Genomic DNA, 18559 nt, shown 5'->3' on the forward strand with positions numbered 1-18559 from the left:
TCAACACGATCTTTACCCAGATTTTAAACCTTGCTTCAATGGCAGTGGGTACATCTGAACTGCAGCTTTCTACCTTTCAGGGCATAGCTGGGCTTCGGTCACTGTGTTTCTGGAGATGCAAGGTGGACCTATCAGACTTCTTCTGTTTTTGCTAGGGACTTCCCTGAGGCTTCCAGGTTCCCGAGACTCTTTGCCTCTAAGACCAGGGGCTACCATTTTGAATGATGTCATTCCCCATGAAAACTCCCCAGAGCTAGAATTGAAAAGGGTGATGTCATGGTTATCTGCAAGCCACCAGAACTGCTTTGTTATCAGCTTCTCACTGGGGATTTAGTTCTAACAAGAAGTAAAGGGCTTCCACCAGAGTTAATGCAGAATGGAACCCTTCTTTGTTTTCATGGAGTCCTTTGTTTTCACGTTGCAGAAGGCCAAATGGTTTCATTTCACACACACATGCACACACCCATGCTTTAATGAGATATTAGTCTTAGTCTATGCCTGTCTTCCCTTCACAAGAAGCAATGGATGGAAACTAATCAAGGAGAGAAGCAACCTGGAATTAAGGAGAAACTTTCTAACAGTGAGGACAATGAACCAATGGAACACAATTGTGGGTGCTCAGCTCTGGGTTTTTAAAGAAGAGACTGGATAACCATTTGTCTGAAATGGTATAGAGTTTCCTGCTTGAGCAGAGAGTTGGACTATAAGACCTCCACAGTCTTTAATGGGGTGATTTGATATGATGGCAAGTCAGCTGGACCATGAAATTAGATCCATGAAACAACACCTTTAAAAATGAAACAGCCAAATGACTTTGTATCACGTTGTCTCGCAATCTCCTAGGTAGGTCTTCCAACAGGAAGAGGCCCCAAAGATCCTTTTTTCCCAAAAGACAACTGGACATTCTTGGTTTTTTGATTGAAAATCTTTCACTTCTCATCCAAGAAACATCTTGAGAACTTTTTGAAACATTTTCAAAGAAAAAAACCCAAGAAAGCCCAGTTGCCTTTTGGGAAAAGCTCCTTTGAGATAATCATAACCTAGATGATTGAGAATCACCCCTAGATGACAAGAAGAATCATCTCTCATATGAGGAGCCCCTTTGATATTTCTGATAAATTAAATGCTACTAGAGACTTCTATGCACGTGCCACTTATGCACAGGAGCACTTTTCTTTCACAGAAGTAACAAGTCCATATTTCCTGTTCATCTTGAGAAGGTGGTATCACCATGAGCAGAAGTTGACATTGAGGCAAACTTAAGCCATCTTGCACAGATCTAGAAAAAGCCAATCTTTTTCCATTCCAAACTTTGTGGCCCAACATTCTCATATCAAACACAATATTCATTTGCAGACTTTATTTAATGGAGACCAAGCTTGAAAGATAGTTTGCTTAGTAGCCTTCATAGGTCCTGAATGTAATTGATACCCCAACAGTGTCTTAAGATATCATCTTGCAATAAAATCTCTGGAATCAAGAGATTTTAGGGTGCCTCACTTCAGTATAGTGTCTCTGTGTGTGTGTGTGGGGGGGGGTTATATTTTCCCCAGATGGTTTATGTCATTCTGTAAAAATAAATACCATTCTACCCCTGAAGGCTCTTTCCCTGATGTGCCAAAATTATGTTATTTGTTATGATATCGTGTATTTCCAGAGGGTTCAGCTGAACTATAGGAAGGGAAGGGGATTAAGGAAAAAAAACATTTGGAACTATTTTGTATATTCATACTGTATAGATTTCTAGAGCTTCTTATCTGAAGTGACTTAAAATTCAAACTGCATAATAAAGAGTGGGCCATATCCCGTGAGATGGGTGGTGTACAAGATCTCACAGTCTAATTTTAAGAATGTAAATCTTCATAAAGTTGAAAAAGGTGTCTGTAGTGGTGGTAGTGGTGGTAGTAGTAGTAGTAGTAGTAGTAGTAGTAGTAGTAGTAGTAGTAACACTACAACACATATAAAAAGATGCTGAGATTCTGGAAAGGGTGCAGAGAAGAGCAACAAAGATGGTCAGGGGACTGGAGGCTAAAAGATATAAAGAACAATTGCAGGAATTGAAAACTAACCAAGGAGAAAAGCAAGCTAGAACTAAGGAGAAATTTTCTGACAGTGAGAACAATTAATCAATGGAACAACCTGCCTCCAGAAGTTGTGAATGCTCCAACACTGGAAGACTGGACAATCATTTATCTGAAATGGTATAGGTTCTCCTACTTGAGCAGGGGGCTGGACTAGAAGACCCCCAAGGTCCCTTCCAGCTTCTATTCTATTCTATTCTATTCTATTCTATTCTATTCTATTCAAAGATTCTATTCTATTCTATTCTATTCTATTCAAAGATTCTATTCTATTCTATTCTATTTAAAGATTCTATTCTATTTAAAGATTCTATTCTATTTAAAGATTCTGTTCTATTCTATTCTATTCTATTTAAAGAATCTATTCTATTCTATTCTATTCTATTCTATTCTATTCTATTCTATTCATGTTCAACCCTCAGCCATTCTATGAACCAGCAATCTCCATCCCTCTCTGTCTCACATCTCCTCCTTCAGATCTGTCATGGTCATCCTGGTGTCATCCTTTATAGTGTCCAGCTAGTGGATACTAAAGTGGCCCCTTGTCCTTTTTCTGCTGATCACTCCCAGCATGACTGCCTTTTTGAGCGAGTCAGCTCTCATGACATGGCCAAAGTATGACAGCATCTGTTTCGCAATCTTGGCTTCAAGTGATATTTTTTATGAGGGTCAATCTATGACTTCTTTGTTATTTTTTCAGTCCATGGGATGCGTAATAGACGCCTCCAGCACCACAGTTCAAAGGCTTTCTCATCCTTCTCCTATCTGCCCTTTTCAGAGTCCAAGTTTCACAGTCATAAGTAACAACTGGAGAAAAGTTATTCCATTAACTAATCAGTATTTGGTTGTGAAGCTGATGCCTTTACTCCTCCAGATGTTATTCATGCCAGACACTGCAGTTCTTCCATAATAATAATCCCCATCAGTCAATTGCAATGGGCAGCCTTACTCAGAACAGCTTACATCAAGGGTCTTCAAACTTGGCCCTTTTATGACTTGTGGACTTCAACTCCCAGAATTCCTCAGCCAGGCATGCGTGCCTGGCTGAGGAATTCTGGGAGTTGAAGTCCACAAGTCATAAAAGGGCCAAGTTTGAAGACCCCTTGCTTACATCCTGCGACAAGAACTTTTAACACCATCAAATAACATCTGCCTACCCCAGGTCCATTGGAAGGGCTCAGTAGGTGGATGAAGATGCCAAATCCAATCTAAACAGCAGGCCGATTGTGCGACCAGCTATTATAATAATAATATTTCTGAGGACAGACTAATAGCACTTAGCAACAGCAGTAGCACGTAGACTTATATACCGCTTCATAGTGCTTCATAGCACTTTCAAAGTGGTTTACAAATGTGAGCATATTGCCCCCCACAATCTGGGTCCCCATTTTACCGACTTCAGAAGGATGGAGGCTGAGTCAACCTTGAACCAGTCAGGATTGAACCCCTGGCATATTGACTCATTGGACTTCAGATTTTACTCTATTTGAAAAAAAAAATGGAAAGGGTTGCTAATTGATGTAGCAATACCAGGAGGTGGTAGAATCGACCACAATGAATTGGAGAAGATCACAAAGTATCAAGATCCGAAAACTGAAATTGAAAGATTGTGGCATAAATCGGCAGTGGTGGTCCCAGTAGTTATTGGTACACTGGGTGCCATACAAAGATTCTTGGATGGCACTTAGAAAAACTTATTGGAATATAATTAGAACATGGGTAGAAAAGATGATACAACAACGTATAGAACTAAGACCAGAAATATTCCTGTTGAGTATTCTACAAGGGAAATACAATAAAGAGAAAACATATTTAATTATTCATATAATTACGGCAGCCAGGATTGTGTTTGCACAAAATTGGAAAGCATTGAAAGCCCCCCCCCCCGAGGGAGAGGTGATTGGGAAAAATACTGGAATGTGCAGAAATGAATAAACTAACAATGACAATTAAAGATAAGACAGAGTCAGACTACTATGAAATCTGGGGAACTTTTTATGATTGGCTGAAAAGAGAATACGGTTAAAAGATAGTTAACATCAATTTAGATGGAAGAAGAAGGAGCAGATAAGGAGGGAGACCCAGGCAACACAGTATTGAATAACTGGAGGTTGTATAAATATTTATAGAAGTATATACCAAGAAGGTTAGATAAATAGAAGTATTAATGTAAGAGAAAATTAATCTTATTGTATATAATACAGATAGGGAAATTTGGAGAGAGGAGTTGCTCGGACATTACCCCTGAATTGTATCTGAAGAGGGATGAGAGGGAAGAAAGGAGAGGAGAGAGAAAAGAGTAAAGGAGGGGAGAAGAAAGTAGGAAGGTTGGAGGAGAAGAGGAGAAGTGGGGAGCAAGGGGAGGAGAGTGGCGAAGGAAAGAGAGGAGGAGAGGAAGAAGAGGGAAGTAGGGAAGAGAAGAAAGGGAGAAAGAAGGTAGAGAAGAAGGAGTGTGGATACAGTGAAAGGGGAAATGGGTGAGCAACACCAAAAGTCATGTGTATGTATTTATTTCATTTTATTAAAAGTATCTTATATATGAATGTAAAAAGAATGTATGTTAACATCTGATAAATATCACGGTATATGTATGAGGGAGTTTGGAAAAATAAAAAATAATTAAAAAAAGAAAGAAAGAAAATCTGCACCTTGACCAAATTTCCATCTGTCAATTGCAAAAGGGGCCACATGACTTGGATCCTCACAGGTACTATGCCATTACATCATAACATCCTAGATTCTTGAGAAGAATTTGATCCGTGTGAAGGCCAACACCAGTTAAAGAACTGGCAGCTGTGTTTTCACATTACCGTGAATAAATAATAATAATAATAATACCCGGACTTAACAATTGTCAATAAAAAAGACAAAAAAGTCTGGATAGTGGACATGACATTGCCTGGAGACAGCAGAATAGACAAGAAGCACTGGAGAAGATCACAAAATATAAAGACTTACAAATAGAAATAGAAAGAGTGTGGCAAAGGCAAGCAAGGGTAGTACCAATAGTCATAGGCACCTTGGGTGCAATCCCCAAAAAACTGGAGCACCACTTGAACACCATTGGCATTGACAAATTTGCCAATAGTCAATTGCAAAAGGCAGCCTTGCTAGGAATTGCTTCCATCCTGTGACGATAACAGTAATACCATCAAACATCCACATCTGCCTATCCCAGGTCCTTGATAAGGATTCAATAGGTAGACAAAAATGCCAAATCCAGTCTGAACATCTGGCTGACTGTGCAATGATTAATAATAATAATAATAATAATAATAATAATAATAACAATAGTGAAGCATTCCATATTTTTATGCCTTTAACCAAACAACATTTGCTTATCCCAGGTCACTCATAATGTTTATGCAGTACTAGTCTGATTATCCATGAATAAACCACAATTTACTGGGATGGCCCAGTCAGCTAAGCAAACTCAAACAAATATGTTATGATGTAACATTAGGTATGGATTTAGAAGTAGGCTATAATTTCCTGGCAGTGAAACTGTCATCATTTCATAGCTGAAATACAGATGGCAGTGGTTAGCCATCTTGAGCTGAAGCCTTGATTAATACTTGGATGAGGAATCAGCAGGATACCACAGCTGAGTAGGCCAGAATGAAAGATACAAAGAAAAAACAGTTCACATATTGTTGTGAATTAAGCTATATAAGACATGTTCATGGGATCTTGAGGTATCAAGATAGAACAAAGGGATTATTTCATTTCATCTACCTACGAGGGCAATTCAGAAATAAACCTCCATTTGAGCATGTGCGAGAAAGAGGTGGGGATAGCGATGCCCATCCTATGGCACTGCAGTAGGCAGTGAGGAGTGGAACGAGAAAGTTGTGTTGCAGTTGACTCGTCCGCTAGATCAATTGAAAACAAACCCTTCCATAGAAAATCCCACCAAATGTGAAGTGCGTGCAGTAATATGATTCCTGGGTGCGAAAAAACTTTCGGCAGCTGAGATTCATCGCGAACTGTGTAATGTTTACGGACCAAACATGATGAGTGAAGGTGTTGTACATCAATGGTGTCGCATGTTTAAAGATGGACGAACTGACGTGCACAATGAGGCAAGAAGTGGCCGCCCATCTGCGGTCAGTGATGAACTCGTGCAGGAAATTGACAAAAGGCTCCATGAAGTCCATCGGTTCACGATTTCTGCACTTTCTTTACACTTTCCCAGAATTTCTCGGAGTGTTTTGTACGAGGTAGTGACAGGAAATTTGGGATATCGCAAGTTCTGTGCTCGTTGGGGACCAAAACTCCTTTCTGAGGAGCACAAAACACACTGAATGGGTCCACGATGTGGTTATAGGGTGTCTTCATTCCCAGGCAGGACATTTGATCACATTTCAGACAGTTGGCTGTCCAGTCTCTTCTTAAAAACTTCCAGTGATGGAGCACCCACAACCTCTGAAGGCAAGTCATTCCACTGGTTAATTGTTCTCACTGTTAGAAAGTTTCTCCTTAATTCCAGGTTGCTTTTCTCTTTGATCAGTTTCCACCCATTGTTTCTTGTCCTGCCTTCAGTGCTTTGGGAAATAAGTTGATCCCCTCCTCTTTGGGGCAGCCTCTCAAATATTGGAATACCGTATATTCCGGCATATAGGGCGACCCGGCGTATAAGATGACCCCCTAGTTCGACACCGGGTCGCAAGACTATTGACACCGAGTCGCAAGACAATCGATGCCAAGTTGCATGCCTAGAAAGTCGTCTTATATGTTGGAAACTACCAGTATTTCCGGCGTATAAGACGATCAACGCCGAGCCGCATGCCTAGAAAGTCATCTTATATGCCGGAAACTATGTTATTTCCGGCATATAAGACGATCGACGCCGAGTTGCATGCCTAGAAAGTCGTCTTATATGTCAGAAACTACCTTATTTCCGGCGTATAAAATGACTCGGCGTATAAGACGACCCCCGAGTTCGGAGGCTGTTTCGACGCTCTCAAATGTCGTCTTATATGCCAGAATATACGGTACTACTATCATGTCCCTCCTAGTCCTTCATTTTTCTAGACCAGGGGTCCCCAACCCCTGGTCTGTGGACTAGTACCGGGCTGCAGTATGCCAGCAACCTGTCTGCATAAACAAGCAAAGCCCCATCTGTAGGATGCAGGCAGCACACAAAACCATGCACCCTCCGGTCCGCAGAAAAATCTCTCCATATTACCGGTTCCTGGTGCCCAAAAGGTTGGGGACTTCTGCTCTAGAGTAGCCATATCCAATTCCTGCATCTGTCCTTTATATGTTTTTGTCTCCAGGCCCTTCGTCATCTTAGTTGCTCTTCTCTGCACTTTTTCCAAAGTCTCAACATCTTTTTTTGTAACGTGATGACCAAAACCTGATGCATTATTCCAAGTGTGGCCGTACTAAGAATTTATAAAGCGATACTAATACTTCATGTGATTTTGATTCTATACATCTGTTTAGGGTATAGGATTGCATTAGCTTTTCTGGCTGCACACTGCTGGCTCATGTTTAAGTGATTGTCCACTAGAACTCCGAGGTCTCTTTCCCACAGTTACTGTTTTTGAGCCAGGTTTTGCCTAATCTCTACTTGTACCAAATGAATTAGTACTAATCAATTAATTATTTTAGTAATTAATTAGTTTGTGCTAATTTGTACCAAAGCTCCTGGACTAGATTTCCAGGATTACCTACTGTGATATTCCAAGAATTTCAGCATCTTCATTGCTCATAGGATAGGGTTACAGTTCTTGCTGTAAATATCACTAGATTGGGTTGGGGAGAAGGCAGATTCCTTTGTCTCTTCAAGGAAATATTTGCCATCCATTCTCAGCCACCTGTATGATTGCTGCTTCCCCTCCATTGATAATTTGCATATCCCTTGTATGCCATGATGACAGATGTATTGATTTATTTATACTGCCCAAATCCATTTCCTAATTCAGAAAACTCTCCAGGCAATCGACAAGCAAAAGTAATTTGAAATACACACAGCCTCATCTTTTCACATCCCTGTTTTGAAATCAAAGCTAAAATAAGGAAATTAATCAGCATTTTCTTGTTGTCTTATTAAAAATGTGCTGCTTTGCCAGCTCTTCAAGGAGGCACCAAGAGAGAAAAAGAGGGGAAGAGAAAATTGTCAGCCAATACATCTTCCTATATTATGCTTGATTAAACAGAAGGGGCAAGGGGAAGAAGGAGATGAAATTAAATTGCATGTGTATTTCCTATTCTTTGCTTGAGATGGAATTATTATTAATGCTGGAGCATCAAAAGAGAGATCATTATTGTCTCCCATTTCCTCGAAGGCCGTTAGACCTTTCCTTTCAAAAGATACTGGAATTCTTGCCATATGTAGAACAAAGGAAGCCCTTTTTGAACCTGTTATAACCAAGCGAGGGCAATAAAGGAGAGTATTTCCATCTCAGGATTGAAATGAGGGGTCCTTGGTGCTCTCTGAGCTTGGTTGTTTTCTTGCAGACGTTTTATTATTCAAACTAGGTAACAACCTAGGACTAGCACTGATGATGTTACCTAGTTGGGTAATGAAACATCTGCAAGAAAACAAAGCACCAAGGACCCTACAGTCCGCCTTCTCCTTCTCCTTCTCCTCCACAAACCCCATGCCCTTCTAGCACTGATGATGTTATCTAGTTGGGTAATAAAATATCTGCAAGAAAACAACCAAGCTCAGAGAGCACCAAGGACCCTACAGTCCTCCTTCTCCTTCTCCTTCTCCTCCTTCTCCTTCTCCTTCTCCTCCTTCTCCTCCACAAACCCCATGCCCTTCTAGTACTGATGATGTTACCTAGTTGGGTAATGAAACATCTGCAAGAAAACAACCAAGCTCAGAGAGCACCAAGGACCCTACAGTCCTCCTTCTCCTTCTCCTTCTCTCCTTCTCCTTCTCCTTCTCCTTCTCCTTCTCCTCCACAAACCCCATGCCCTTCTAGCACTGATGATGTTACCTAGTTTGGGTAATGAAACATCTGCAAGAAAACAAGCAAGCTCAGAGAGCACCAAGGACCCCTCAAGTGAGGACCAGCAAGGATATTTTGGCATGGTGGCAGGAAGGGAGGGGGAGAAAATTAATTTTGGCCAACACTAAATTAGCATTAGGGTTTTTTTTTGCAAGTTTAACTGTCTACTTTTTAATTCTAATGTAAGGGACACTGTCTGTTTCACTTTTCTGAGATAGACGGAAATAAAATTTGAGTTCTATCAAGACTCATCTTTAAACAAAAAGGAGCGCAAATTCTGATGTCCCAGGAAATATGTGGTCTAAAAAAGTGGAATGTGAGGAAGCCAAATGGCAGCTATGGTTTTTGAATTAGGAGACAAGTCAGAGAAGAGAAGAGGCTCCAAAATTTCTCCAGGAATCCCAAATCATACTAGGTAGAAATCCTGGAAGTCATGCTTGAGCAGGACTAGGAGACCTCCAAGGTCCCTTCCAATTCTATTATTCTGTGTTCTATTTAGGAAAATTCCTAAATTGTCCCTCTATAGAAAGGGGGAAGGACAGGGGAAGGAAGTTGTGCTTTTCTGAGAGAGAGATCCAACTTAGAATTAAGGAGAAATGTTCTGTCAATGAGACAATTAATCAGTTAAACTGCTTGCCTTTGGAAAGTTGAGGTGCTCCATCACTGGAGGTACTTTAGAAGAGATTGGACAACCATTTGTCTGGAATGGTCTAGGGCAGGGGTAGGCCACCTTGGCTCTTTTATGACTCGTGGACTTCAACTCCCAGAATTCAACTTCTCAGGAATTCTGGGAGTTGAAGTCCACAAGTCATAAAAGAGCCAGGGTTGCCTACCACTGGTCTGGGGTCTCCTGCTTAAGCAGGAGTTCAGAGTAGAAGTTCTCTTCCAATTCTGTAATTCTCTAACTTTCCTTTGAGGAGTTGACATCTATTTTCTTAATGTCTTTTGAAATTTGAAAATGTGCAATTTTGCAATTTCTGGAGGCCTCATAGCACTGCCTTGTCAAACAAAGGTGGTAAATATAAAGAAAGAAGACATGGCCAGCAACTTAACATGTGTTTTCTAGAATTTGGTTCTCCACTTGCCCCTGTATTCATTCCACTTTGAGTTTTGCTACCCCCAGACCCTAACAATCTGGACAAAGCTGAAGCTGAGGGGATGTTCAGCCACATCAATCATTCACAGCTCCTGATATAGAGGAGGAACGTGACACAGAAATTCTCCATCTCCAAACGCCCTTTGGAGAAGGACTTCTCTGGGCAATGGATTCAATTGCCCAACAAAATGTATCCCTGATTAAAATCTATCAGGCTCCTGCCACAACCTATCAGTTCTCCTTGACAATCTATTGAATGTTCAGAGAGACACAACTGTTGGATAAAGAGTCACGCAAACCCTGAAGCTCGGTCATTGCTCGGTCAAAAATGGAAGGAAATCCTGCATCCTTTCTCTGTAGCTTGGGAAAATGCCAAAATCGGAATGTTTACTGTATTCCACAGGCTTGTCAATTGTTGTTGAGGTCACTTAGATGAAATTGCTAGCAGATTTTGAAGGCTATCTTGAGCTCCCGGAGAAAAAGCTATAAATATAATATTTGCAGAGGTCATTTCAGTCAGGGACGTGGAGAAGATAAATAACCAACAATCCTCTTAATTTATGTTAACAGAATAATGGAGTTGGAAGGGGCTTGGAGGTCTTCTCGTCCTAGCTCCTGCTCAGGCAGGAAATCCTATCTCATTTCAGACAAATGGTTGAAAGCCTCCAGTGATGGGCACCCATAATTTCTGGATTGCATGATGATGGCTGCCATATTGACTTTTTAAAAAAATCATTCCCCTGCGGACACTACTTGGAGACATTTAGGTAGTCAAGCCCAACTGCAGAGGGAAGAGGGAATGGCCTCAAAGGAAGGAGGAGTAGCTGCTACCAAGGCAATAGTTAGATAAGATGGACTTGAGCCCAGACTAAGAAAATAACTTGAGAAAGTGTCTCAGACAAACCTCTCCATAGTTCACAGAAAGATAAGTGAGGTATGGGGAAGCACCTTCAGATTTGCAAGATTCCGTTTTCATGTTTGTCACCATAAAATAGTCTTGACCTATATGGCATTGGTGTCTTAATCTGATCTACTTTGTTGGATTGACACAAAATCTACAATTGCACCACTGTGGTGAGCTATGAAGTGCTTCAATGCCCCTCCACTGTCCCTCCCATTTTTCCTGCCTTTATGACGCAAGGCACAAACAGCCCGTGAAAACTCTCCACTGGATTAGAAGCAACTGTTTGAATTATTTTTCCAGAGTCTTCAGGGGAAGCATAAATCCTTCCACTATTTCTCCAGGAAGCAATGAGTGTACTGCTGCTACTGGAAAATTATACTTCTTCTCATGATTTCTCTTGGGAATTAATGGAAGTACAGAAAAAACAGAGGAACTGCAGACCACTGGAGGGAGGGTCGCCTCATGAAAGACAGGACAGTTAGCATCTGTTTCTTTCATCTTGGAATGAATGAATGAATGAATGAATGAATGAAATGAAATGAAATGAAATGAATGAACGAATGAACCAACCAACCAATCAATCAATCAACTGTAAAAATCTGAGAAATGGGAGACAAACTAATTTTCTCTGAACATTGAGATATTGGCTTTATTTTTGTGTTGTGTTGTAGGTATGTTTTGATATATTGTTAGATGCCCAGAGTTACTGTGTTGAGCTGGGTGGCCATATAAATCAAGTAAATAAACAAATAAACATATAAATGCATTTCAATTAGGTGTATTCAAACAGGGGATGCTAACTCTTGGTGACCAGATAGATCCAGATGGAGAAGATGATAGAGATGGATGGATAGACAGACAGACAGACAGACAAGATTGTCCTTCAGAAGTCACTTGTGTTCCACATTTGACTTCTCTCTTTAGAGATGTCCAAACCTCTATAGCTATCCTTCCTGCTGAAAAAAGCTTGCTTCTGCTCTTGGTAAATATCCCTATATTTTGTGTTTCTTTGCAGGAGAAAGCTATGTGTGCTCATCAGACAACTTCTTTAAGAAAGTGGAGTATACCAAGAACGTAAACCCAAACTGGTCAGTCAATGTGAAAACCTCTGCCAACATGAAAGCTCCTCAGTCTCTGGCTAGTAGCAACAGTGCCCAGGCGAAGGAGAACAAGGATTTTGTGCGTCCCAAGTTGGTGACCATCATCCGGAGCGGAGTGAAGCCAAGGAAGGCGGTGCGTGTGCTCCTGAATAAGAAAACAGCCCATTCTTTTGAGCAGGTGCTCACCGACATTACAGAAGCCATAAAGCTGGAGACAGGAGTGGTTAAAAAGCTGTACACTCTGGATGGGAAGCAGGTAAGATACCTTCAAACCTTCAGCTCAGATCTATACAGCAGTGGGACGAACAAGGACATAGCGACCTTTTCGTAAACTGGTTCCAGTTATGGCCAAACCATATCTTTATGGGGAAGAAAAATGTTTCAACATGCTGGCTGTGGAATTTTAGAATCCTCCTAATCTTACTCCGGAGTCTGGAATCCAGAAATGGATTCACGTGTCCCTCAAAGGAGATTCTTTTTCTTCTTTTGCGTCTCTTAAACTTGATTTCTTATTCTGACTGATTGAGGTCTTCTATTGGTCTGCTGATTTGGGTCATCTGAAATTCCTATAATTCAGATTAGCTTCTCTTGAGTGGTGTATGAGATTACAGTTAGACGAATGTGATCTGTTGTGGTTATGTGAACTGGACATCAAGTAAACCAGTAAATCATGGCTTATGATTTAACATGATCTGTGTGGAATTATCTTCTGTGGCTTACTCTAAAACCATGAAATCACCCAGAACCTCTTCTTGCATTAAAATTGCAGTGGGTAATAAGTAAAATTTGTGCAAAATTAAATATTTATTTAAATGTAAAGGAAGAGAAATACAACTATATATATAATCGTTTCAATATTTTTAGGTACTGCAAAAGCTTAAAACTATCTTAAGGGGAAAAAAACAGCACTGAAACAATATTATATATGAGTAAAAAGAAAGAGAGGGAGCTTGTAAATATGTAATTGTAACTTAAATAATTCAAGAACGTTGAGCCAAATTGCTTGAAAATCCTCTTTCCTGTCTCTCTACTGAAACCCTGCCCGTTCACCCGAGGAACACATGTCAATGATCCCTTCAACCTTAAATAATTCAAATAATTTCTTCTTCAAAGCCACATACTCCCAAATTTGAAACTGTGACCCTTTCTACCCATTCTTCTCTCCTGCCCTTTTACGATCAGTAGATCTTTTACCCTTATTTTTGCCATATCTCTTTTGGGACACAAATAGCCCTGATGACTAAGAACCTCCAATGAAACTCAAAATTAACCAGCTAAAGTAGCCACCATCTGCTCTCTGACTCGTCATGCCAGTGGCAGCAGGAACTAAATTGTCACTGCGTGTTTGCATCACGAAGAGAAGGGCAGCCAACGTTTGGAGAATTAACAGGTGCAAAATGGCTGGGGTTTTAATCACGAGGAATATTCTACAAAAGGTGGCTCTATGCAAGTGGGTTGTTCTTGTTTTTAGAGGCTGATCTCTCAGTGATAAAAGACACTTAAGACGATCAGCTGGAAAGCTGACAGCCCAGGTTTGAGACCCGAGCACTACGCAATGGGGTGAGCTCCTGTTCCTTGCTCCAGCTCCTGCCCATCTAGCAGTTCGAAAGCAAGCAAATGCAAGTAGATAAATAGGTACCACTTTGGTGGGAAGGTAACAATGTTCCATGTGCCTCAACGTATAGTTTTGCTGACCACATGACCACAGAAGTGTCTTCAGACAATGCTGGTTCTCTTGGCTAAGAAACCGAGATGAGCAGCCCCCCGCCAGAGGAGGGAATGACTTGACAGAGGCAACCTTTATCTTTGGATGGAAGCCATGAATGTACTATATGTGGTCCATGTTGCTTAATGCTTTTGAGCACCCAATATTTGGGAAATGTCTTTAGGAAAAATATGATGGATAGCAATAGATAATTACAATGATACTACTATTGAGCCCCTCGATGTAAACCTGAGAAAGGTGATTGATTCAGAACAGGTAGGTTTTTTTACAATAAGAATGGAATTAAAGTATAGAATCTCAAAAATGATGGAAGTCATTGTCGATGAAGTGACTATTCAAAGTGACTTCCTTCCCAGAGCCTTTGATCTTCTTTCCAACTGAGTCTTGGTTTAGTGGGGAAAACGCTAATTACTTATTTGATGCCAGAAGAATTTTCGTTTTTGTTCTGCAATATTATGGACACATCCATCCACATTCCCAGAGCCAGAGAATTCTGTCATATTTATTCTAATGCCGAGCTAAGGAAGATCCAGATCGGCCAGTTTTGTTGCACTGCAGTTCCCATTATCTGTTCCCATTTATCTGCTGACTGATGATAGTGTTATTTGAAAAATGACGTGGTCCCTTCCTTTGGAATTGGAATTCTTTATTTTTCAACAATGGACTAACATGAGCCACAGAATTATGTATTTGTTTGCTTTTAAGATTTATAACCTAGTGTTTGGTTGACCAAAATTCAAGGTCCATGCATTTGCATCAATAAAGTCACACTGCCCAAGATTCCTTGTCTTTGAACAAATGGATGGACCAAAGCATGCTTCTCTTTAGCTCAGTGATGGAGGATTTATTGACATTTAGAGTGGTGTTGGAAGGAAGGAAGGAAGGAAGGAAGGGAGGGAGGGAGGGAGGGAGGGAGGGAGGGAGGAGAGGGGTGGGGAAGGGAGGAGTAGGAAGGGAAGGGAAAAGGGAAGGGAAGAGGCATCTGAGTGGAACAGCAGCTGAAGACTGCTGAAGAAACCCCAGTGAAAGACAAACAGAAACATAGGTCATTGCCTGGTTTACTTAAAGGATTAACTTTAAATATCTTTGGATCAATGGACAGTGTGAAGGTTTTAATGCATCTGTGGGATAAGTGCCCAAAACAGAGATGTAGGGAAAACAAAAGTGCCAAATAAAAATGAAGAATCCTCAGGGAGAGCATTAAATACTGATTGTGGTTATGAGGAAAGCTGGGGCGGGGGGGAGGGTGAGAAAGAGAGACCTCAGAAGGTGTGAAATCCTAAATTAAAACAGGGCCTCGCTTCCATATGCATGAACTCTGTGTCAAAATGGTGTTTACTACGTTATTTTATGTCAGTCGATATAAAAAGTTTCCTAATCAGGGGCAGGGGGAGGAAAAGAATGGATGCCTAGCATATTTCACATGGGCTTCATTGAGAATCAACCTGTTGCTTGAAATGTCAAACATACACGCAGAAGTGTTTGCACATCAGAGTACTTATTTATAGTACATGGCAGCTCCTAAAATATACTGGCAAGGAGCAAAAATTAAGGAGTCACAAGGCCTCCTTTAAATATCTGTGCACAGATCACAAAGAGTTGTGTGTGAGTGTTTTAAGCCAACAATGTTGAAAAGGGCCAACACAATAAAGGCATTTTGATTGACGTGCTTTGACCATAGAGGTTACTGTATGTGACAGGTATGTTTGAGCTATATCAAATATTTATCAGGAAAATAAAGATGGACAGTTTATTAATATCACAAAGGTTGGGCATTTTATGTTTTCCCAGGTTGAGTTGAGTATAGAAGGAACCATAAGCAGCCCGTTTCCTTCTCCATGTTGAAGCAGAGATTTGATTAAAAGGCCAGTCTCCATGGATACAAATGATTGTCATGTGAGCCATCATGAATGCTTCCGTGTGAGCTAGAATCCCAATACATATTTTTTTTAAAAAAAATCCATTTTATACTTGTCCTTTCTTTTTTCTTTTTGTCTTATCTTTCTATGAGAGGGGGAAGAATTGTTTTCCAGGCTAGAGAAATTTTTTTAAAAAATCTATTATATAAAGAGCCAGCTGCAAGCTCCCCAATTTTCAGTGAAGAGACGTCCTTCCTTGCCAAGTTGATGGAAAAATAGCTAGAAAGAAAATCAAGAAGTCCCCGCCTCAAGGAGTAGAAGATATACTGATTCTTAATTTAAAACAGTTTCGTTGCTGGAATTTTGTAGTTGCGTTTGATTGAATTTTGCAATTTTACCCCAATATTGCCTGGTCCTGTGATCACCTAAGAGCAGACATGTCAAACACAAGGCCCGGGGGCCGGATGTGGCCCGCGAAGTGGTTTCATGTGGCCTGCGAAGCCATCCTGGAAACAGTGAGGGAACGGCCCCCACTGCCTTGGCCCTGGCCCAGGCCAGCCGGGAGCCAATGTACAATTTTGTGGTGGCCATCTTGGCACTTGCCCCGGTGGACCATGCCTTGCACTTGCCCCGGTCCCACCCCCTTCTGCCAGAGACCCTCAGATCTGTCCCACTCCTGCCCAGGCCCCCACACGCACCCTCGACACAAATGATGTAGAGCTGGCCATGCCCACCCAGTAGGCCACACCCACTCCTTCCACGCCCACCCATTAGGCTGCACCCACTCTGGCCACACCCACCTGCCCCCCCGGGCAACCGCAATGCTGATGCGACCCTCAGTGAAATTGAGTTTGACACCCCTGCCTAAGGGTATTTATCATAGATAGAAAAATAATGGTAGTGGAACTTTCATTGCATTGCATCACTCTTGTGTCAGAAGCACTGAGGTGCTTTTGGATTGAAAGGATTAGCCAATGACATCAGGGCTGCCTGGGGGACATCCGTTTGGGAGCTCCAACCCAGCATCCTAACCATGTGAGTCACTGTGCTCCACTTCAACAATAAGTCAATATTTGCTTACCTAAGCAGATAAAGCGAAAGACCACAGACAAGCAAAAAAGCAGCATGAGCAGGAGTGATTTCCGACTTCCTGCTGGCTTCCCCAATCACTTTGCTTGTGAGAAGCTATCCAGAGAGCATTGGAAAGCATAATCACATGGTCACGGGAAAGCTGCAACAGCCACAACTTTGCAAATAAAACTGGTCTGAAGGTCCTTGAAATTTCAGTTCCACAGGAGTAATAGATTCTGGATTTTTTTCATGCATTTTTTTTCCCCAGTTAGTTTATTTTAGCCACCTTAATTCAAAAATGGTTGCAATGTCAAAAGTCCATTTTCTTTAAGCAGGAATGTAAAATAAATTCTGCACGTGGACAAGGCAGTACTGGAAATGGGACACTAATCCTTGCTTCAGTTTGAATCAGCTCAAGAAATAAGCAAAGCTACATCGCCAAAAATTGCTAATAGCAAAATTCCAAACTGTTCTTATTTTAGAAGTTGCCTCTTCTTTGATTCAAACTTTATATCTCCCTGAAGCACAACCGTAGGCTTTAGCTTCTCTGTGCTCCAGATTCTGCTTCTCAGTCCCCAAAAAGCAAAATAAAGATAATCTTCATATTTACTCATTCAAAAGCTAAGATTAAAAAAAAGAGAGCAAAGAGCGTAATTTAATCACTGTTTCGCCCTAAGCTGTCAGAGATCGTGCAGTGACAAAAATCTCCTTTCTCCAATTCGAAACCAACGGGAAAGAAAAAAAACAAACACTTAGATCTTACTCTGTTCTTGTCATTACGTCTTATTCTATAAATTTGTTTGGTTTTATATATATTTTTTAAAAATCTGAATGGTTCCTAGGAGGGCAAAGTGCAAAGCTGTTAAGCCACCTTTCCCTTTTGGGATCTGTTCAGGTGGCTGGAGCTGATAAGCCACTGATAAGCCAGGAGTAAAGCTGAAATGATAGAAAATATTTGTAACTCAGGTGGTAGATGTCGGCAGTGGTCTGTTCTCTGAGCTTGCCGTTTAGCTTCCAAACATTTTGTCACCAGCCTAGTTAACATCATCAGCGATACTTCAATTAAAAAGAGTCTTGTTTCAGTTCTCCTCCACTTGGGTATGTCCAGTTTAATGAAGAGAAGGACTAGGGGGGACATGATAGCAGTCTTCCAATATCTCAGGGGCTGCCCCAAAGAAGAGGGAGTCAAGCTATCCTCCAAAGCACCTGAAGGCCGGACAAGAAGCAACGGATGGAAACTAATCAAGGAGAGAAGCAACCTAGAACTAAGGAGAAACTAACTGACAGTTAGAACAATTAACCAGTGGAACAACCTGCCTCCAGAAGCTTTGAATGCTCCAACACTGGAAGTTTTTAAGACGAGATTGGACAGACATTTGTTTGAAATAGTATAGGGTTTCCTGCCTGAGCAGAGGGTTGGACCACTAGATGACCTCCAAGGTCCCTTCCAATTCTATTATTATTATTATTATTATTATTACACACATATGTAAGTGCATGAACAATACAATGTATGAGATAAAATATTACAGTAAACTATGATAAATTCCCATAATACAATGCCATAGAGTTGCAATAGAATAGATGTTATAGTTAATATTTTCTAGCTAACATGTTATAGTTAACTATAATATCTTATCCCCCTTGGCAGTATCTCATCAGTCTATTTTCCAAGGTCTTTCCCCTCAGCTTTCTGATATTCATATACTCTTTAATTTTTCTCCTTTGTTTTCCATTGTGCTTCAGGGCTTTGCATT

General features: G+C 40.9%; 1 protein-coding gene across 8 annotated transcripts in view; it reads left to right on the forward strand.

Annotated features, from left to right (window-relative positions):
• DCX (doublecortin) overlaps positions 1-18559 on the forward strand; it is a 64346-nt gene that overhangs the window by 5800 nt on the left and 39987 nt on the right. For all 8 annotated transcript variants that reach the window (XM_039361606.1, XM_039361603.1, XM_039361609.1 and 5 more), the window contains exon 3: positions 12062-12402. In XM_039361606.1, the coding sequence (XP_039217540.1) occupies positions 12062-12402 (341 nt within the window). The remainder of the gene's footprint in view (positions 1-12061; positions 12403-18559) is intronic.

This window comes from Crotalus tigris, unplaced genomic scaffold, assembly GCF_016545835.1.
Source record: "Crotalus tigris isolate CLP2741 ecotype Arizona unplaced genomic scaffold, ASM1654583v1 scf7180000019309.743544, whole genome shotgun sequence".
NCBI lineage: Eukaryota > Metazoa > Chordata > Lepidosauria > Squamata > Viperidae > Crotalus > Crotalus tigris.